Source organism: Neocloeon triangulifer, unplaced genomic scaffold (genome assembly GCF_031216515.1).
Source record: "Neocloeon triangulifer isolate White Clay Creek 2 clone unplaced genomic scaffold, ASM3121651v1 ptg000002l, whole genome shotgun sequence".
Taxonomy (NCBI): domain Eukaryota; kingdom Metazoa; phylum Arthropoda; class Insecta; order Ephemeroptera; family Baetidae; genus Neocloeon; species Neocloeon triangulifer.
In genome coordinates, this window is record NW_026775545.1 from 2892092 (window position 1) to 2913980 (window position 21889).

General features: G+C 36.9%; 3 protein-coding genes across 6 annotated transcripts in view; all 3 read right to left on the reverse strand.

Moving 5' to 3' along the window:
* Positions 1–2748, reverse strand: part of LOC132205122 (proton channel OtopLc) — a 40881-nt gene extending 38133 nt beyond the window's left edge. Inside the window, exon 1 of the mRNA XM_059634000.1 lies at positions 2585–2748. Coding sequence (XP_059489983.1) covers positions 2585–2624 — 40 coding nt within the window. The 5' untranslated portion in view covers positions 2625–2748. The remainder of the gene's footprint in view (positions 1–2584) is intronic.
* Positions 2749–6477: 3729 nt separating this feature from the next.
* On the reverse strand, positions 6478–7357 carry LOC132205231 (uncharacterized). Its single transcript, XM_059634179.1, has 2 exons — positions 7316–7357; positions 6478–6936 (listed from the first exon to the last, which is right to left on the reverse strand). The coding sequence occupies exons 1-2, from the start codon at positions 7355–7357 to the stop codon at positions 6478–6480; spliced, it is 501 nt and encodes a 166-aa protein (XP_059490162.1).
* A 10381-nt stretch (positions 7358–17738) lies between these two features.
* The window catches only part of LOC132205107 (proton channel OtopLc-like), a 38274-nt gene continuing 34123 nt past the window's right edge, over positions 17739–21889 (reverse strand). For all 4 annotated transcript variants that reach the window (XM_059633980.1, XM_059633982.1, XM_059633983.1 and 1 more), the window contains exon 10: positions 17739–21666. In XM_059633980.1, coding sequence (XP_059489963.1) covers positions 21178–21666 — 489 coding nt within the window. In that variant the 3' untranslated portion in view covers positions 17739–21177. The remainder of the gene's footprint in view (positions 21667–21889) is intronic.

Genomic DNA, 21889 nt, shown 5'->3' on the forward strand with positions numbered 1-21889 from the left:
GGAGAAATCCGAATCGCGCCAAAGAGGGTAACACGAGAGAATATATAATTTTCTATTTCTCATTTTTCATTTCGCTCGACCGCATTTGATTTACGAATTTTAAATTAAATGCAAAGCAGCTCACACCAAAAAAGGAACGTTAGAATCGTTTTTTTTCTACTTTTGCTGCTATCGCCAGGATTTGGTTTCTATGGTTTTTTGTTACCAATAGTTTTGCTTTATATAACGACAAGCTTCCAAAATAGTAGGGGCATTAACATACATTTCAATAGGAACTTTTGGCACATGAGAGATGATCAACCGCACATTAATCGCGCTCTTATGAATTTCTAACGAGAAATGTACTTTTTTATTTATAATAATCTATCCTGTTCATGTAGAAATCCTCTTAAGGAATTAAAGTTAATAATATATTAATTTTTCTTTCTCCGTTTATCTATTTAGGAGTTTATCATCAATGATTAGGAAAAAGGGTCAATATTATTAGTCAAATGGTACAGACGTTTACAATTTTAGCAATTACACTGTTTTACATAATTATAATATTAATTATTTAAGGAAACCGTCATCTTTTCCCAAACAACAAGGATTACTTAGATCGATTTTAATTATCACTGCAGCTATTGTGATCTTTGAAAAATATTATTTATTTTCCGCTATATAAAATCTGTAAAATTTATGCCTATAATGTCAACAAAATGGGAAGTAACTGATAGCAAATATATAAAATTTTAAAAATAAAATATTATAATAATTATATTAATTGTCAAATTAAGAATTATAGAAAAATTATAAAAAACATTTAATAATTGCATTAAAAAAATTATACTTTAAGTTCTTTACTTTAATATTAGCTTTTTAAATAAAATTCTTTGGCCACTTTTTAGACTGCGTTAGGCGGTTTGACCGGAATGGCAGTTAACTTGCACAAAATTTGGCTGAATCATCAATTTTCGCGAGTCGCCGCTTTGCCAATCTACGTCGCGAATTAAACCGCGGTTCGTTACTCTTTCTCTCTCTCCTCCTCACCTTCCCCTTGAGGTATAAATAATACGCCGCATCTCGCGCATGAAGCAATTTACTTACGTTCACGTAACAGAGAACCGTAATATTTTTATAAAAGTAATCTGGTCGCGCAAAAGTTCGAGACAGCGTGCACGAGGAAGAATATCAGAGCAACATCCAAGCAGAAAGCGAGGCCCTTCTTTTCCGTGTCTTTCTTTCTCTCGTGATTATTTAGCGTGATTAGAGCCCGACATGCCGCGCGTTTTGCTCTTAACAAAAAGTACATACACGTCCGAGCAGCGAACAGGAGACTGGTGCAGGTGAATGACTCCTCAAACAAAACAATGGCACGCCGACCGAAAGGGAATATTTAAGAAGACAATTACCACCGAGCTACGAGTATGCAGATGACCCTTGTTGGAAAAATGCAGTCGCTCGCCGCCGAGGCAGACGCTAAATTTTTAACAATCGCCCCGGGATAATGAAAAACAGGAGAAAATAAAGCCTGAAGAGAGAAGAGAGCCTGACGTTGGCAGCGGGCTAGACGCTCGTTTTCCAATTAGACTCTGGTTAATTAAAGCTCTAATGAGATGAGATGGGCGCCGGGAAAGGGAAAATAAAATATAATTTGCTTGGAAAATCAGAGCACAAATATACCAAAAGTTGCTGATAAAATTTAGAGAAAAAATTAAAAAAAAAAAAAATAATAATAAATAAATAAAAAGAAAAATTTGCTAAAATTCGCATATCGATAAAAGCATATACTTTGATTTTTTTCTACAGCATAATATCTGTATTGATTTGGTAGCGAAAAATCAAACTAACTTTAGTTAAATTTCAACACATTGCAAATTTGCAAAAGATTCCCAGGCATAATTGACTATTTCAGCCTTTCAGTCTAAAAATGATTTTTTTTCCTAACATTTTTTGTTTATTGAATATTTGAAAACACCTCTTGAGGCCAACACCTTGTTCCTTGTTATCATAGCCATTTATCAGCTGAGTAGTGAGTGCTTTTGCTATAGGTCCCGAAAAAGACCACGGTAATTGGCGTGGCTAAAGCAAATTAAACGGCCTAAAAACCATTCAGCTGGCTTAGCAGGCTCGGAGCCAAGTTGGCAAATTGGAATTCAATTAAGTCAGGATTTCGATGTATTCGCACCCGAGGCCGAAAAGAAGCGCGATCTGATTTCAGACCAGGGGGTCTGATGAAGTCTGATATAAAATAATTCATGAGAACCGTCGCAGGGACCCATCGGTCGTAAAATAAATTTAATTACAGAGGCTGAGGCAGGGCAGATTGATGCAAAAAAGAGGTTGGCTAAAATTAATTTCACTATCGATTTTTTTTAAGCTCGCAGTCAAAAATTTATACTCTGTGTAAAAATCACTCTGATGCCAACAAATTTTGCAAGACTTTTAAAAATTTGAAGACAATTTAAGTCTGATAAAGTATTTTTCAAGCTATTATTCAATTATTTTGAATTTTCTTATTAGAAATGTTTACATAATTAAAAAAAAAGTTTTAAATGTAATTCTAGTCTTTTCTCTAGTCAATAGTGTAATTTTGGAGACTCACGGTAGTAGCCGCCGGTGATGAATTTGTACTTGCGCACCATTTTCACTGGAGAAGTGGCCGAAAGTGCATCGTCCGCCTCGGAGGCGAAAACCGAACTAAACACAAACACACTCGCGGCCACGAACGGCGAGCAGCGATAAAGAAATCAGCATACACGCCTCAGCTGCTGCGACGCGACTGCCTATAGCTCGGACTCTTACAATTCAGAGCACACTACAATTGCGCTTATTAGGCTCACTCTCTTCTTGAATGAGAAAGAATCAGAGAGAGAGACGCACGGCTTCTTTTTTTTCACTCGGCAAACAAACTCGTTCTTTTTCTCCTTCGGATCCAAACTGGCTCCGCGTGTGAAAAATTGAAATGAGCCGAGCCAGGTTTGTTGTTTCTTCTGATTAAATAATGAGAACAAAAGCCACTCTGACTGAGTTTGGAGTGAAAGCGGCGCGATCCGAATTGGTAATTGAAATCCTTGGCGTTTTCGGCTCAAAAACGCGCGTAGGTTATTCTTTTGATATTATATGGACGTTATAGTTTCTCAACCGCGTTGATCTGCTCGTGACACTCTTTAACCCACCACAGCTGACCTTTTTCTATGACATCAGCAGAATTTTTAATTAACCCGGCCGTTTGAGACGCTTATTGATTTAAAGGCGCCCCCGAAAGTTGTTTTTTATGTTTTACGGCCGCGCTTTTAAATTTTTACGGCGCCGTTTAACTTCTGAGGATGACACCATTACTTTTTCGTAGGTCGACTTGGTGCAAAGGCAAAACAGTAATTTTTTCCTCCACAGCCAATTAGCCTGCAGGACGAAAAACTCTCGTACAAGGGTTAATTTTTAGGCAATTTCTTTTAACTGCCATTCTTTGCGCGCGGGAATTTCAATGAAACGGGCATCGACACCAGTTTTCCTGGCAGATTACTTTTTTTTACTCTGCTCTAGAATGAGTCTCGAGGAGGCGGAATGCAATCATCGGTCCCGGCAGTACAATATGAAGTCATGGGAAGAGCGCAACGACCTTGACAGGGGTTATCCAGAAGGCTCTAAGAGACCTGCTATGGGATTATTTGCAGCCACTATAAAGCTTATTTAAATATACATTTACAATAATATTTATATTTTACTTCTGATATAATTATTAACATTTTTTAGTATTTGAATATTTATTATTTTAATTTTGCCTTATTTTCAGTTTTTCAAATGCACCATTTCAAATGCCAATTTTATTTCGTATATTTTATTCTGTTAGATGTTTTAAATAATGATAAACTAAGAATGAATCCTGCAATTAAAGAAAACTATTTAATATGCAAAATTTGACAAGATTGTGAATTTCGGAGTGAATTTAAAAAGAAGACTCTCTTTTGTAAAGTTCTATTGTAATTGACATTTTTTTTATATGTTTGTTTAATTAATTCAGCCCTAACAGCAAGACAACAAATTTTATTTTATTTTTATTATTCACCTCTTTGAACTTTGTCGTAATTTTTGCCTTGTTATAATCAAAGCTTGAAAATTTACTCCATCTGGGAGATTATTTGTTTCACTCTTTTGGCCACTTTTTCAAATTTTTATGTTTCTTTCCTTCTCTCAAATACAACCGCGTATAATTTTTTGTTTCTCTCTCGCTGTTTAATGTTTGTATTCAGTTACGTTGCACTCACGGCGGTCATTATCCATCTCGGAGAACAATAAAAATAGCTCAAAATACTTCCACGAACCGGCGTAAAAGAAAACAAAGTTTGATGATGCACGCCTGCGTTAATGCCTTATAAAAAAGACCAACTTCGCGTGCGCTGCATGTCCAGGACTGGCTGTTGAGAGTTCAATGCCGAAGCAATTGCACCTGTTCCACTCTCGGTGTGACAATCAACACTGCCTCTCCGATTCAATCCGTGACACATTTACTTATTTTCCACGCAAGCACACTGCGTCATTCGGTTGTGATTGAGTTTTTATTTTGCTCGGCGCCCTGTCGTAAATTAGAGGCGCTGCAGAAGGTTAAACGGAGGTTGAATATTATGCATTCAAATGTGTGTAGTGGCACGAGTCGCTGCCTCTCTCGGATGCTGCATGTGTTTGTCTTGGGATTAAAAGACGCCGAGCCGTGTAATTTGCTCGCCGGCCTTGTCGCTGTGTTCATCGCACACGCAATTAAAACTACTTTTGGCTGCTGCAGAGTTTTTAACGCCGGCAACGCAGACGAGGAGGAAACGAAAGCGAAAAGATTGCGAAGATGAGACAAGAATTAACGCCGTTTTTCAGGGCTTTTTTATCGCACTGGCGTGAATTTAAAATAGCAGTTTTACCGCTTGAAAACAATTGAAATTATACATTCGAAACAAAGAAAATTTTGCATCGCTCTTATTCTATTAATATATCGTCATTTGAGCTAGCATATTCATAATTAATAAGGACAATTTTAGTTTCAAATCAAACAATTCAGATTGCACCAATATTTTTAGTAGAAGATTTCAGATTAATATTGATTCCTGAGAGATTTTTTTATAGTTGCTGGCAATAATTTTATTGTTGGCATTGTTTTATAAACAATTTTTATTGGAAACATAAAAAAACAAAAATTTAAACCAAAAAATTCACATAATATTATATTTAATGCAAAATGTTTTTAAATAATTTTTATATTAAAATTATGTTGTCAGTAAAATTTTTTTAAATATAAATAAATATTATTTAAACAATTATGCTCAATAATATAAAACTTTAATCATGTTATTTTATGTAATACCCTCTGCATATGACCCTGAAAGTTGATGTTATAATTAGTGCACCGCAAAATGAATTCCTAACGAGGTGTAAAACGAACCGGAATCCCCCGCACATAATGTACAAAAAGGGGTTGGCTGCAAAACGTTTAGGACTCACGGTGACTTGACGTCCCCATATCACAAAATCTGATCTCGCGCAAACGAGCAACCCCAGCGGCTGGCAAAGTTCAAATCACACGCATTCATGAGCACCGCCTCTCATGCATATACATAGAAATAATAATAATAATTCCGAAACGCAATTTGCATCAGATTACCGTCTCGGCGGTGGGGATGTCGTCTTCTTCTCTTTTGCAAAAAGAGGAAAAACGAGTAGCGGCCGAGGGAATGCAGCACTTGGCCCCGGGGCCTAATAAAAGTAGCGAGATGGGTGCCCGAGAACGAACAGAATGAAATTCGCCGTCGCCAGCTGAGTTTTTTAAGTGTGCGGCAATAAACCCTTTCCTTCTACGGCTACTTGTTCCTCTCGATCGCATGCACGCACAAAACACACAGCAAAACTAATGCCAACTATATAGTTAGGAAAAGTTACTGGTTGAAAAACAAACTGTTGCCAGGGTGGTGTGGAGAAATTATTTGAGATAAAAAATTCCTCGCTTGCGTAGATATTAATCAGCGTTTGTTGCGGCGATCACGGCTTCTGGCCGCGTGCCACAAATCTGACGAATAAAAATGGGGTTTTGTGCCCGGGTGAACTTTTGTTCTGTGAAAAATATGCAGGGCAACAGCGTGGAAAATATGTCTATAGAGAGAGTAAAAGAAAGACAGACAGGGAAAGTGGAAGCGCTTACCAGACAAGCAGGCTGACGTTTTGAAAGGGTTGTTTAAAATGTATTCCTAATATTTATATTTAAAAAAAAAATGTGAAAAATGTTTTTAAACTGTTTCAACTCTTTCATGCAAATTTTCATTAAATATTAGATCAAATTTCAATTTCATTCTATCAAACTATTTTAAAATTTTAGGCAACTTCCTCTTCTTTTTTTACAAAATTAAAATAAATTTAATACTTTTGGGAAATTTAAATCAGGACCATCCCTAATAGCAACAGATCACAACACACTCTGCAACCAGACAAGCACCGAGAGCACTCCAAAGAATCAAATCAGGTAAACACCCACGTGTCTCTCAGGGTGGTACCTTTCGGGGGGTTGTTAGGGGGTGGCTCACCTGTTACTGGTTGTTTTTGTAGTTGCGGAGGCGTCGGTGGAGGCGGCGGGAGCGAGGGGGTGTTGGGTCTGGAAGGCTTGACTTCGGCGACCGAGGGCAGGATCCGACAGCGGACCCTGAGGATCTCCTGACTGCCAGCACTAAGGATGCTAGGGGTAGGGGTGGCGGAACGGGGCAGCAACGGGGACGAAGCCCCTGAGTCGGCGACCGACGACCCTCCTGGGCGGCGGATGAGGCGACTCGGCTGGTAAACTGGGTGGACGACAGGGCTGAACGAGCCTTCCGCAGGGTAGCCTCTCCTCTGGGGCGGGTCCTCGCAGATCTTTACATGGTGCCCTGAGCCAGCGGAAGCGTTCGCACGTTTGGCCTCCGTCGTAGCCGAGGTGAGCGCGCCCTGTGGGAGCCGAGCGAGTGCTGCGGCTCGACGAGGGTTGGCGGAGGGTTGCGGGGCGCGCGCCCCCGCTTCAGCACATGCCCAGGGCCGGGTGCGCGTCGGTGCTGCTCACACTGCACACAGAGGCCGCGGCCAAATTTCAGATTGTTTTCTCTCGTCGGGGGCAAAATTGGAGTGATTCTTTTTTGTCTTTCTTTTCTACTCGGGGCGGGAGATGCTCGCGTGCTGCTGGCCGAGTTGCGACTAAAAGGCTAAGGCTACGCTACGGCAAGCATGGGAGACTTGTTTTTTGATGTGTTTTATTTTTGCTGGTGGACGGATGGAAAGCGGCGAGCCGTGCATGTAATCGGCTGGCGTTGGCGTTTGCCGCCGCGCTCACCAGCAGAGAACACCACGGGCTGGGCAGTGCGTTCAGAGACATCTGCCTTTACAGGCGCCAACCATCGCAGCGCCACTCATTCATTCTTTTATAATAAGGGAAGTGCGGGGGACGCTCAATCACTTCTCAATCGAATTGATTGGTTTTCGTCTGGTTTTGTTTGTAATTTTTTCAGACGAAATAAATTTAAAAAAATTGGCTAGTTGAACAATTTTCCCCTCGATAAAGCTTCTTATATTACAAGAAATGAAGAAATTAGTGTAATGATCCCTATTCAAATATTTCTAGTTTTAGATATAAAATGGAAGAAAATTGTTAAAAAAAAAATTTATTACACAGAAACAGACAACTATAAATGTTTAAGTTATCATTACTTTTTGTAATTGAGCCAATAAAATTGAAAAAATAAAAAATAAAAAAAAACGTGGAATTAAAGTAAAGCACAAAATTCTCCAAGTTAAAAAAATGTAATACAATATAATTTTTATTTCTTTGTTTAAATGCAAAATTAAAAAAATATATAAATGCAAAGCCCAAAATTATTTTGCAATTTTAATTTGGTTTGCTTTTAAGTGGTCGCCAATTATTGTCACTATCACTATGTCCACTTGCAGCAAAATAATAAAATAAAGAAAACGAAACAATAAAAAAAATTCTTCTAAATTCTCTATTCATTCTCAATTAGTTGAAATCAAAATTAGAGTTTTAAAATAGTGCTGGCTTTTTAAACCGCTTACGATTACATACTAAATTTATTAGTTTGATCATTTTAACCAACAAGAAATTTTCACGATCGATTGTGGTGTGAAAAACTCTTGAAAAAAATAATAATTATCGATAATTAAAATTGCATCAACCCGGTAAGTATTCGTCAAGGTTTGGCGTCCTGTCCCTTATTAATATCCGGAGCAGCGAGCACGGGTTTGAAGTTGTTTTTGGAGAGGGAAAGAGGAAGTGGGCGAGAGGGTTGATGATATTGATGTTGCCGTCAACCCCTTAGTGGGTGTATTTCAATCATCGCCTCGTTTTTGGGCACGTATTGAGCAAGGGACACATTCAAATCAAGCATGCAGGGAAAATTTCAAAAGGGAGAAAAGGTGCAGTGCGTGTGCGGTGAAATTTTGTGAGAGAAATTTTGTGGCGCGGGGGTGCACAACAGAGAGTTTCGGAAGACAGAGAGGAAGGGAAGAAGATATAGAGAAAGCAGCCCGTGTGTTTCCTGTTCATTATTTTTTCGCTGATTTCGCATGGGGGGATGTTTCTGTGATGAATTTTGAGTGCTCCCTCGCGGGGAAATGCATTTCGTCCTCCTTATTCTCGTTATATGAAATTTTTATCATCTTGGCCGGGAGAGATATTCGCTGCTCAAATATTAGTTTTGCAATTCAGATGAAAGATTTTATCCCTCTACTCGTAGGAGATAAAATCTCCAAGTGGAAGAGAAGAATTGAGCAGATACACCCACTTTTAATAATTGGGAACACGTGTTACGCAGGATAATTATATATTTAATTAAAAAATTACAAATGGTTGTTTAATTTTGGCCTATCTGATTGCTCTCTGTTTTGGTTTAAGATTTCAAACCATAAATTAAGCAGCATTGCAAGCTGAGTTCTCCAATTTCTGTATCAATTTTTGGTGATTTTTTTATATTTATTGAAGCATTTCCTAATTAATTTTAATCTCTTCGTATCTTTTCATGGGACATTTTATTTAGTGTATGTTGTAAAATTAAGAGAATCTCTTATTGTGTATTGACTTATAATCCAAATCATTAAAATAAAATTATGGGATTTTATCAGTTTTTATGACTTAATTAAATCCATTTTTGCCTTAGTTCTGCAAGAAGACTTTTCATTAAAAAATTGAGCATATTTCATTTTTATTAATTTGTTGTTTATAATGAGCGCGTTGCCTATTTTTACAGAAAATGTTTATACTTTTTTTATTTATATTCTTAACCTGGCCCTGGAAGATCAAATGATGTAACAATTGAGTATCGAATTATATAATATACTACGACCAATCATTAGGTTACAACTAGAGAAGGTGTGAATATACTGACTGCATTCATTGTAATATTAAATAAGTGAGACAGCCGCGAATATATACATAAAATCATGTTTGATTAGTTTTTAAGCATTTAGTTTTAATAAAAATATTAAAATTTATAACTTCCTAGAATAATTTTATAATATAAAAAATAATCATTACATTTTGTATAATTTGACATAATCAAAGTTAAAAAAAAATACTATAAAAAAAAATAAGTTGAAATAATTTGAAATGTTTATCTTTTAAAAGTTATTTTAAATTTAGAAGCCTTATTTAACTAAACCACACCAACCTATCATTCAATAACATAAAAGTAATATTACTTAAAATAAAAAACAAAATAAAACGAGAAATAAATGGAAAATAACAATAATAAATGTGTTAGCAGAGGCTATAGCAGTACTAAAATATCTTCTTAACTTTTTTTCATTTTTGGAATTGAATTTTAAATTTTTTTTTTCAAATTTAAATTTATTTTGAATAGACATTTTTATGCCTCTAGGTATCTTCCACAACTTCCGCCATTTCCCGAAAACTTAGGGTAGCCAAAAACATTCTCACAAAATTTTTTTCAAACACGTACTTGACACATGACGACAAATACCAACAAAAAGTTATTAAAAGCATGAAACTCACCTCATGATGTGATTTGCAGCTCCTCCGAACCAAAACAAAAGTTAAAAACAAAACAATGCAGCGAGGGAATTAAAGGTGACTCGGGTGATTAACCTTCTCGTCTCCTTGGGAATGTCACTGTCGTCGGACGGACTCGCGCTAAATAATTAAAAACTCTCCTCTTTGTCTTGAAGAAAGAACACACAAACGAGGAGAGAGAAACGTCGCTGCTCACATTGAAATCTCTGGCACGACTGCTGCTGTTGCTGTTCTTTCGGGAAGTGCACGCAGAGTCTCCCCTCGAAAGCACAACCCCCTCCAACGAGGACGGCACCCTCGCCGAAAAACACAGCAACCTTCCTTCCACTCTCGGCGGCGACGGTGCTGGCGTCCCCTGCCGAAATGCGGCCAAACTACACCCGGGACAGAAATAAAATATAAAAATCCTCGGCGGCTCCTCCGTTGATGATCACCACTCGACGCGCCAGCCAGACTGACGAGATTTATTTCACATTATATAATGATGAGCACATTTTATATTTTCATGGAGTGTTTTTTTTTTTCTTATTTTTTTTCTTTATGCGTGTGAAGAGCAGGGGCGGAGATACGGGCAAGAAAGAAAATATCGTCCAGTGAGAAAGATTTAAAGAGGGGACCGATGCTTTTCATGTATTTGATTCATCAAGATTGCTCGATTCCTCCTCAGCTCGGCCGGTGGCTTCTCATTCAAAACCGCGTCGAACCGAGAGATGGAAATCTTATCCGCGGCGAAACTCGTTTTCTGATTGACGACGACGACGAGAGCAGGTTTTGCGTTTGTATAATAATATAATAATGCTGTGTCGGAGACTCTGGGAAAGAAAAAGAAGCTACTTTGTTTGAAGTTAGGACGTGCATTTATTCTAAGATGACCAATAAAGGGGAAAATGCTAATTTGCATAAACAATAAAAATGGTTGAACTAGATATTTTTTATTTTATATATTAAAAAATAATATTAATTTTTCCGTTTACGGCTCCAGCTCCGCAAGTATATAGGTTTAATTCGAAAACACTTTTTGGCATCCAAATTGGGTTTATGTGTTTAATAGTAAATTGTTTCTACTAGAGCTGGCTGCCAATTCTCTCCCAATGTGACTTTTCTCTCACTTGACTTGTCGCGGGAGAATAAATGCATTGAAATTAAAATTATTATGAACAGATGAAACAATGAGAATTGTTATTGAAATAAATTTAATATATATTCGCTTATTTTGATTTTACGCTAATTCATTGCCATATTGAGTAAAAGTTATTATTGTTTTGATACAATTATTCAGTCATCAATCATTGTAATATTTATAATTTAAGCAATTTTTTAGACTAAAATTATCATTAGAATATCTAAAATAAGGAAAAATAATTCTTAAAAACTTTTAAAATTTAATATTAACTCATTAAAATTAAAAAAATTATTCCCTCCAAAAAAAGAATGTTTTAAATTAATTGAAACTTTAATATAATAAAGTAGTTGAAATCAATCAAAGTACATTGCCTAAAACGTTTGACTTAATGTTTTTTTTTTTTTTGTAGAACATTTTTTTCTGCAGACATATTTTCAAAATAATATTTATCTCAAAAGCATTATTGCTGTAATTGCAGGCAGGGTGAGAATGAAATTTTTATTTATGTTTATGATGAAATTAAAATGTATAATAATCACTTTCCCTCTTGGCAACAATATCAGAGAGGCGGCCGCCCACACATCATGAGATGCAAATCAAAGGGGTTGAAGAACTCGCGAAACTCAAAGGCTCGATCTCGCTCAACCGCTCGGGCCGGCGGGGCGTTTGAAGCTGGTCACTCGCGCGTCCTCTTTTTGTGTACTTTCGCATAGCACGTTAAAATTATCCCTCTGGCAGATCGGCCGCCCGATTTAATAATAGCACGGGTGGGTGTCCGTCGAACAGGCCTCGCGCAGCATAATAAAATCCGTGTAGAGCTCAGAGCAGCACCCCATCAAATGAAAACAAAGCACCGGCCCATATAATCATCATCACTCCCTTCAATTATATGCCGGCCATTCACATTTGCAATCACAAATACAACAGTAATTGACCAGCTGAAATGTAAACAAGTTGTAGTGTCAAAGCTTTTTTTTTCATCAATCAGATATAATTTTAAATAATCGTTTCAGATGTAATAGATTTGTGTGTGTGCTCTGGAGTTTCCATGGATACTCTTTCTCCCACGATGGCCGCAAGTGCAATTACATGCATGTGCGTTTTTTGGGGGTCTGAGAACAAAGTCAGGGTCGAAATAATAATCGTGTCACGACAAAATCAAAATCAAGATCAAGGGGAACTGCCAAAGAGACCCAGGAGTGGTTCTACTTATCGGTAGTTTTGTTACCTTTTTAATTGTAAGTAAGCAAAGCACACACAGGTGAATGTTTTTGTACTATATATGTGTGTGGTGCACGGCACACGCAAGCGAGTGTACGTGTTGCTTTTGCTTATTTGCCACAAAAAATAGCGACGTGGCGTTATATTTCCAACTGTAATTGAATACACTAAATATAGGAAATAATCATAACAAACTATGATTATAGGATGATTAAAAAATATACTTTTGTTTTAATTAAAAATGTAAATGCAAATAATAATTTCATTTATAAGCATTTTTTTTTTAATTTGGTACAAAAAGTACTTTTTTGTTTGAAGAAGTTGACACTGGAGGAGATGATCATGGAAATGAAGCATTTTCAAAAAAAGTAATATTTTTTATAAATATTTTATGCATTATCTTGCATTTTGCTCAAAATGATTTAATTTAGATTAAAAAATTTCCTTTATTTTTCAGATAATAATTTTTCACTGATTATTGAAAATATTTTCTTCAATCAAATTAAACAAAGCAACTTTTATTTTCACATAGCACAAATTACATCGGGGTACCGACACTTACAATAAGTACGTTATCTACTTTTAAGATGCGGGCAAAAGAAAATAATTTTTGAATAATAGACGATGTCAAAGGAGGTGTTATTTACTGCTGGAGGAGAGCAGAGATTTTTTCATTTTGCTGGAGGCGCGGGTGAAAAGAGCCACTTCTTATTCTATCCCGAAAGCAGCTGAAGTAGCTTTTGGGAGTAAATGCACTTCGAGGGATGAAACGTAAAATAGGCGAGAGCTGCCACCCTGCTATTCATCAATCTCTGCTCCTTGTACGTTTTCTCCAGCAGGCATCAGCACTCAGCAGTCGCAGGGCCCTTTTCACCCGGTCGCACACACTGCTTTGCTCACTTGGATCCTTTTATCTTTTATCGCTTCTTCGTCTTGAAATTCAAATTAGACTAGGGGACCCCAGGCTTTGTGCCAGATGAGACGAGATGATGATCTGAGGGAGAAAATCGCATAATAATGACTCTTTTGTATGGAATCAGTTGATCTAAAAATGTATTGTTGTAATATGTAAGAAAAAAAATTAAAGATATATTTTTATTTTTATTCTGAATCTTAATTAGGGACTTTTATAATTTTTGTTAGAAGAATTTGAAATTTAAAATGTCAAAAATAAACCCATAATATTTTGTCAACAGAAAACAGATCTTTTAGCAGAGTTCCTAATTTTAACAGTCACGTTGCTCTCCTTTGAAAGTTTAATTGAATTTTTTATATTACATTTTTTTCGCAATGAATAGTTTAATTTTGGAAATTAATTCCATTATTCAGGGCAAGATGTTTTCGTAGTTTCAATGCAAAATAACGCCCGATTTATTATATTAATATTACTTTTTTGGTTTTTTTTATAAATGCTTAATTGATGTTTTAATTTTCAAATATGAATATTCCATCTGTAATGTGCTGTGTACTATTTTCGTATACCCTTGACGACCATTGGTACCAAATTAATTCACAACTGTCCTCAATTTATTTGCTTTCTGATCACAGGAGAGCATTTTCGACAGGCCGCTGCGTCGCGTTCAATAAACTCTGTTAATCCCTCTCGACTCATTCCGCCCCCATCATTTCGCTGTTGGGTAGCAGCCGGTAGCCCGAAAATTCCACCCCTAGTGGTCAGCACAAAAAACCATTTTCGTTTCACCCCTGCCTGCTGTGCGACGGCAGCCACCCCGCGTACGTACCAGGGGGATGATTTCGTTCGGCACCTGTGGCTTAGGCAACCCTCGCGGTGCCGGCAAGTGGCGGCCCCTTGGACGCCGCTTTTGAACTTTTTCGTCCAAAATAAGGGATCGATATTCGGCACGCGGGGGTGTGTCGGGGGTGAGGGTGGCTGCCGTGTTGCCGCTTCCACGGGGAGGAGAGGGGGATAAATGGAATTTAGCGTTTTCATCTCGGGCCGACTCACCGCCGGTTCCCATGGAAACTCGATAGTCAAACACGGATCGTCTCCAAGACGCGCGTTTCAGAAAGAGATTTATTTCCTAATGATACCCGCCGATTATTTTTGGGGATTACACTTTACACCACCTTGTTCTTACAGCTAGGGCAGTGAAAAAGGTTTAAAATTTTTTTTCTGGAAATTTACTCGGCGGATCTTGGAAGTATTGGCAAAATTCTTGAGGCGGTGCCGTCCTGTCTGACAATTATTATTTTTAAATAAATATTTTTCGTCGATTTAATGTAAAAAAAATTGTTCTGTAACTATGTAGACACATAAATAACAATAAAATAAACGATAATTGAAAAATTAATTATAAAAAATTGTTGATGTTTATTAAGTCACATTTCTCGTTTTTTTTTAACTTTGAAATCATACAAAAAGAAGGCATTTGAAATGCGATAAAAAAAAGATGGATTAAATAAATTTTTATTTCTTATTTTTTACTCAAATTGAGATATATAACGATATGAAAAAATTTTAATCAATTGATGATTCAAAAGTATAAATTCTGTTTAATAATTGAGCTTGGTAATGTTGGATAATTAAACATTTTGTGATAAAGTAAATAAATTTATCTTTTATATTAACTAGCTTCCTTTTCCTCTTCTCATAATTTTAGTGCCTTTTGCTCAACATAATGTAAAAGGAAGTCGTCTGCTGCTGTGGATTTAATTCAATTTCCTCTCTCAGGATGCCGATGCTGAACGAGAGAGATGATTCCTCTCCTCGTCTCAACGGAGCTTTTCGAGAAATGTGTGGGATTACGCTTTATTAATTTGTCCTTAATGACTCCCACAACTCATTCGAAGGAGAATAAAAAGCCACTGTGGCTGCTGGAGAGCCAAGATAATAGACTACGTGTGCAGCAGGAACAACTTTGCTGATCGCTGGCACGTCGTCCCGAAACTTTCGCGCCCCCTTAACTTGCAATCTTCCGCTCCGAGGCACAACTTTTGGCAAAGTTTGTCAAGCGAGATTATTTGCAAAATTTAGCACTAACAAGTTTACTGATAATTTCCAGCAGCGCAAAAGATTTTGTAGGAAATTCAAATAAATATAATTATACTCGGCTTTTTCTGGCTTGTGAGTCACACTGCCTTGATATTTAAATTCTCACGCCAGTTGGGCATTTCGCCGGCAAATTGCGCTCATCAAGTATGGCTCACACACTTGACGTTGGAAAACTCGCTTAATTGCAAATGTCATGTTGGACGTTTCGCTCGCGGCGCTCATTACTCGTCGCGTAACCAACGCGAATTTCATGTAAAAAAATGTATATCTGTGCTTTTTAACGTGACGATGCTCATATTTTTGCTGACATTTTTTAAATGGAAGACGACACCAAAAAAACATTTCAGTTGAAAGAAAAAATTAAAATAATTACTATTTCAACAGAATTTTGCACAAATCACTTAATCAATTGAAATAATAATTGAATTAAGTTAGCTTCTATTTGCTATTTACAAATATTTTATGTAGGAAAATTGAACTTTCCTGATATTTATTACAACAAAGAATAGTACGTTTTTTTTAGCTTCATTAAATAGTTTCCCTTTATTCTATTTCCACCCTTTTCTATGTTGATAACTAAAAAAAGCAATTTATAATTTATTTTCCTTTCATCTCTCCTTCTCGCATGCAAAGAAATTTTCACTTCTCATTACTTTACTCAGCCGAGCACGCATGCATATATTTTCACGTGATGGAGAAAAATAAAAACACGCTGCAGTATCGTACACAGGTGCACTCGGCGTCTTCTTTCCTTACGAGCAGCACCCTTTCGGAATCTCATCTTTCTCGCTGCTCAGCTTGAAAATAAAACAAAGCTTGCGTAGAAAAAAGGGAGATGAGACGAACCTGCTGCAGTCATTATTAAGCCATTCTAATGCAAAACACACACCCCCGGCGAGCATTGTAATGCACCGTGTCCGCCGACGAAGAAAAGGAAAACGTGCAGTGTTGGTGTAATTTCGAGCTGCATCTATAGGGTTGGTAAATTGGTGCGAGCGGAGGCTCTTAAATTGAGTGAGTAGGTGAGGACGGTGGAATGAAAGGAAGAAGGTATGCCATTCGCCGCGTGTGCACCCCTTTTATAGCCGACGGTTATGCAAACGACCGACGCTTGAGTTGACTGCATTCTGCCATTATTATAGTGTGCGAAAGCCAATTGTGTGCGACGCGCAGGGACGTAATTTTGCTGCATTATTCATACGCAGATGAGAGAGAAGGATGCCCTGCAGGCGGATAACGCTGGAAAAAGGGTTTGATTCTGAGCAGGGGCAGTTAGAACGCTCGGATTAAGATAAAAGAGAATAACAAGCTGACGAAAAAAAATGAAGAAATGGTTTTTTACAAAAGGTAAAAAAAAATCAATCAAGTGCAATAGGCAATGGTCAACCTTGTTTTGAAATATTTCCATACATGTACTAGTTATAAAACTTTACGAAAAAAAGTTATTAATATTGTTGTTAAATTGTCCACATTGTTACAATATATTAATTACAGTCAACAATTGGTGAAAAAATATTTTTTTTTCGTTTCTTTTTTTATATTGCTATACAAAATAATTAAATGAAAAATAATATAGGTAGCGATAAGTAGTACATGGAATAATTAAAAAGTCATGTTTTAGCATATTTTTTTCTGATCATTAATTTTACATACATAATATGTATTTTTAACTTTGAATTGCCCAATTTATTTTGTTTTTCAATATGAAATTTGATGGAATCTACGCATATACTATTTATTTTTGATGAATTTTCATGTATAATATTTGGATGGTTTACAAGTTTTTTATGAGAAACGTGTTTTTTTTTTTTAAATTTGTTTAACTTCCATTTTAAAACTTTAGAACTATTTATAGTATATGCTAATTTAAGAAATTTAATTAAAAAATAACAGCATTAAATTCATTAAAGAAAAAATCACAAGTGTTGAAACTTTTTTCCCTTTTTCATCTACAGCTAAAAAGTTATCTTCTAATCAAAATTTTTCATCAGCATAACTCCCAAAAGTTTTTCTTGTCAATCCCCCCTATTATTTAACGCATCCCTCTTTTCATCGTGGTCTTTTCAATTTCTGCTGGTATTTTAAAAAGTCGTGCGTCGGCGTGTTTATCAAACGCATTTTACGTCAGATCGAGCAGACGCGCTCGTCTCATCGCTTTAAAGTCTCGTTTAATTAAGTCCCGAGAAAAAGCAGCTTGCCGCGGTCTTTCTTTCTGTGTGGTCTGCGTCTGTGTAGCAAATCCGCGTGTTGCTGGAGCACTTTTATGATGTGAAGGTAATGAAAAAAAGGAGTAAAGAAAGCGCACTGTGTTTTTTCTTTTGGTATGAAAATAATGAAAGAGGAGGCGAGTCCAGATATTTTGCTAGATAGCGTCACTTTTATTTGACTCGTAAATTTGATACATTGCAGCTGGTTGGCGTACAACATTCAAATTATATAATATATGGTACATTTTTCACACTGTTAGAGTATTGGTGGGACGAGAATAAGATATTTTTTTATTCCAAGTTTCAAGTGTTTTAAAGATATACGAAACAAATGACTTGAGAAAAGTTTTTAACAATGAAATCATTAATAAAATTACTATTCATATACATAAATCACCAGTTCATTGATAGAGTTCATATTTACATTGTATAATATTGCAGACATTTCATGAAATTTACAAAAAATGAACACAGTATTTGGATACAGAATTTGATTTTTTTGCGAGGACATGCAGAATAGCACATTGCAAGCCACAAAAGTAAAAAAAAGTTGAATCTAGATTTTTCTGAGGGCAGCTTTGGTTTGCCTGGAGAAGATTGAAGTTTGGCTTATTATGCCGACTGAGGGGGGACCATTTCCCGTTTAAGAGCAATTTAAAGGGACAATTCTGCTCCGAGAAAGGGGCTAATCTGAATAAAAGCCAAGTAGAACGGCGCGCACTCAGCACAAAATCTCCTGGAAAATAATCTGCCGTCTCTCGTTATTAAACGCGAAATGGCACGCCCGTCAACGAGTTCCACCATGATAACATTTTTAATAAAAACCGCAAAAGCCATAATGCCATATAAAAGAGCCGTTCGGGACGAAATTCCAGGCCACCCGTCGAAGAGCAGCGGGCGCGAAAATTGCGTGTTCGACGAGAAGAGAAAATTCCCCTGCTTTTCCAGCACTGACTCGCTCTCTTTTATTGCCCAAATTTATACAAGAAAGTGCAAGAAGAAAGGGAGAGGGAGGAAAATTTTACGCCGAGCATTTTCGGTTTACAAATTTACACGCAGGCTATTAGACCAAGTGCAGCTATGCAAAATAGGGAGGCATGAATAAATAAATTGCACCAGTGCCGGGGCCGGTTTTCCGACAGAACAAGAGGGGTGGTCGAAAATAATAATGGCCCCGGCACAATCCTTGTGATGGTCACCGTAAGTGCGCAGCACAAAATTTCAAAATCTGCATGCATTTTTTTTTTAGGTCTCTCTGCGCTGATTAAAAAAGGCTTCGTTTCGCTTTGTTTTCAACTTTAAACAGGTGATTAGCACGGACCGTTGGGGGAAAATGCAAACTCTCGCTTGACACGCGGAATGAAATTTGAGAGCGAGCCCATTTGCATAATAAGGTGCAGAGTGTAGGTGAAACTCGAAACCGCCAGAGCTGCCTTTTTGCAGAGAACAACATGTGATGGGCTGAGTACGCGCGTAGGCCGGTTTTTTTTTTATCTATTTGTCTTTTTAATTTTTAACCAAGTCCATTTTGCTCCTGGATCGAGAATAAAAATTTGAAGTTTATAAGACTTTTGAAGCTAATTTCATTTTTCCTTTTTTTTGTAAATTAAAATTTAGTTTTGTTATAAATCCAAATCTAGTTTTTTCCTAAAATAAAATAAAAGTCTTATCATAATGTAATCATTTTTTTTTCCAAACTCTTAATTCGTATAAAACCTATAATTCTCTGGTCCTCAATACCTCTTAATTATAATTGATGGAGACCATATATTAATAAAAAATAATTAAATAAAAAAGTTGAAGAAAAATTTACCAAACAAGTTCTAATTTTGTTTGTATGTGTACATTTTTCATTGATAAATTATTTGCCCACTTCTTTTTTTAAAGTAGATTTGACTTATTTTTGAACCTTTAAATTGAGTTTATCTATATGTCATTGAGTTTGAATATCTTGATAAGATTATTATCTGTTAAAGTGGCGATAAGAGTTATTTTTTTATTATAATCCATACCTTTCCTATATAATCTACCGAAAAATTGTTAGACACAAGGTTCACATTTATTTTTCGCATGAGGGCAAAACTCGTCCAAAATGCAATTTTAGAAAATGGCAGTATTAATATGAAGTTGTGTCTGTTTGATTTGATTCCTATTGTCTGCTTTTTGGTCGGAGCGTGTACATGTGGGGATGCGAGAAACGGGAGGAAATCGAGTGTCCGTCGGCGCACCATTAGTCGCGAGGGGCAGTTTTGTGTTCGGAACGGTCTGTGGTACGTGCGTGAGTCATTCAATATTCTCAACGTGCTGCAATATTACAAAACACCATCATATTACACCAGAGATAAAATATGGAATAGTAATGTTAGACATCATACGACGTATAATTTCCCATTGTGTGACATGTAGATACATTTACGCAAGCTGTCCTCCGTTTATAATTATAATACACAGATATATTACATTCGCGCTTTTATTACAATATTGCACAAAATTAATACATTTCTCTTAAAATGGGTTTAACGCCAATATTTAAAATTATAACTTCTTTCTATCTCGAGGCTAGCAGGATTAAAAATCGTAAAAATTAATAAGGCGTCCGTCTTTTCACACTCACTTAGCTGGGATATATATGGTGGGGTTGCTTTATGGTCCCCAAGGGCGGGAGAGGAAACTGGTCTGCTACTCTGCTTTTATTTTTTTTTCGTAAGGGACTTGCACACATCTATATATAAAGAAAGAGCATCCCTGTCAGACTGGTGGGTTTCTGTGTATTTATTTGACTGATTAAAAGAGAGCCACTCTCCTCCGTGCACAACCCAGATGTGAGAGCACAAAAAGGCTCTTTCCAACAACACGCTACTTCCTCTTTCGGAATGTTTTATGACTGATGAATGAGAATCTCATCACCCCCTGAGCAGAGCAGTATGTGTGTGGATGGAAACCTACCAAAATTTCATTTCCTCTCTTTCTCTCTGCTGTGTATGTGCGCTTTTTAGGAAAAAAAATTGAATGCGTGCTGGGTTTTTAACCCTTGTGTGAAATGTGAAAGAAGAAGTGCTTTTGGAAGGAATGAAATGAAATTGAAACGAGTGCTGCATCAATTAAGCTCTGGGTCAGTCGGATTTGTTCATTTTGTCTGCGTTCTATACCTCAAAATATTCGGGATATAAAAAATATTGGCGAGAGGTTTGTATTTTTTGCTTTGTAAAAGTCATATCAAAAAGTTCTTTTAAAATATATGAGAGTAGAAAAGAATAAGGCTATGGTTCATGGAGATCCTAAAGGGGAGAGATATGCAGAGATAAATATTTTTGGTTTCTATATTGGTGGACATTCAGAATCCTAAGCAGGCCAGATGTGAAATCAATTAAATATAAAAAAAAAACACTAAAAATAATTTAAAAACAGTTTGGTTTCGATTTTCAAATATTTGAAATATTTAAAAGACTGCAAAAAAAAAGGAAAAAAATATATTTTATCTTATTGTATCTTTATATCTTTTAAATACTTGCAGCCTGCTTGAAATTTCCACACATCCTTATTGAATTGTGATATTTCTGCATAAATTAAATTAATAATCTGATGGGATTTACATATAAACAGGCTTAAGCTTGTACGCGCGTTTCCAGATGTCGAAGAGACAAACGGTCGAGTGGAAGCGGTAAAAGATGGCCAGCGGCATGCTGACGTGCGTGATGATGGTCCAAGCCCAGAGGCCGTAGAAGTGGAGTTGCACGGGGTGCGACTCGGCCCTCGACTTCTCCAGCGTGTTGACGGCCCACATGGCCAGATTGGCCACCAGCAGGAAGGTGACCAGTTGTCGGCCGGGCTTGCGTCGGATTTGCCGCGCCGACGAGCAGCTGCGCCGAGACGCGTCCAGGATGAACATGGTCTGGCACGTGGTCTGCGCAAGGGAGGCTATCGCCGTGATCAGCACCAGGGCGGTGTTTTTCTCCATGGTGAAGTGGCCGCCGATCACCGTGAACGTCGAGTAGATGAACATGCCCGTCTGCGCGGCAATCAGCAGAATGTTGTCCAACTCCAGGTTGCGGCTGCCGTCGTAACGGAGCTCCCGGATCTGAAAAAAATTACATTGATTTTTGTTTGTTAAATTCAAAGTTTGAAAAAAATAATGAACATCAATAAAAAGAGATGGGATCTATTTTACTGAAACCCGTAGTCAATATTTTTCCTGCTATTAATTTTCTGGATTTTCTACCTTTTACAATTATGTCTATATTGGTGGTCTTAATCATAGTTGTTAATTAATAAAAAATTCAGAAATAAGATATTTGTTCAGA

Coding starts and splice junctions, on each gene's coding strand:
- LOC132205231 (XM_059634179.1), bottom strand. CDS start 7,357: ATGTCTCTGAACGCACTGCCCAGCCCGTGGTGTTCTCTGCTG. Junction 6,937..7,315: donor GCCCGTGGTGTTCTCTGCTG/GTGAGCGCGGCG, acceptor CGGCTCCCACAG/GGCGCGCTCACCTCGGCTAC.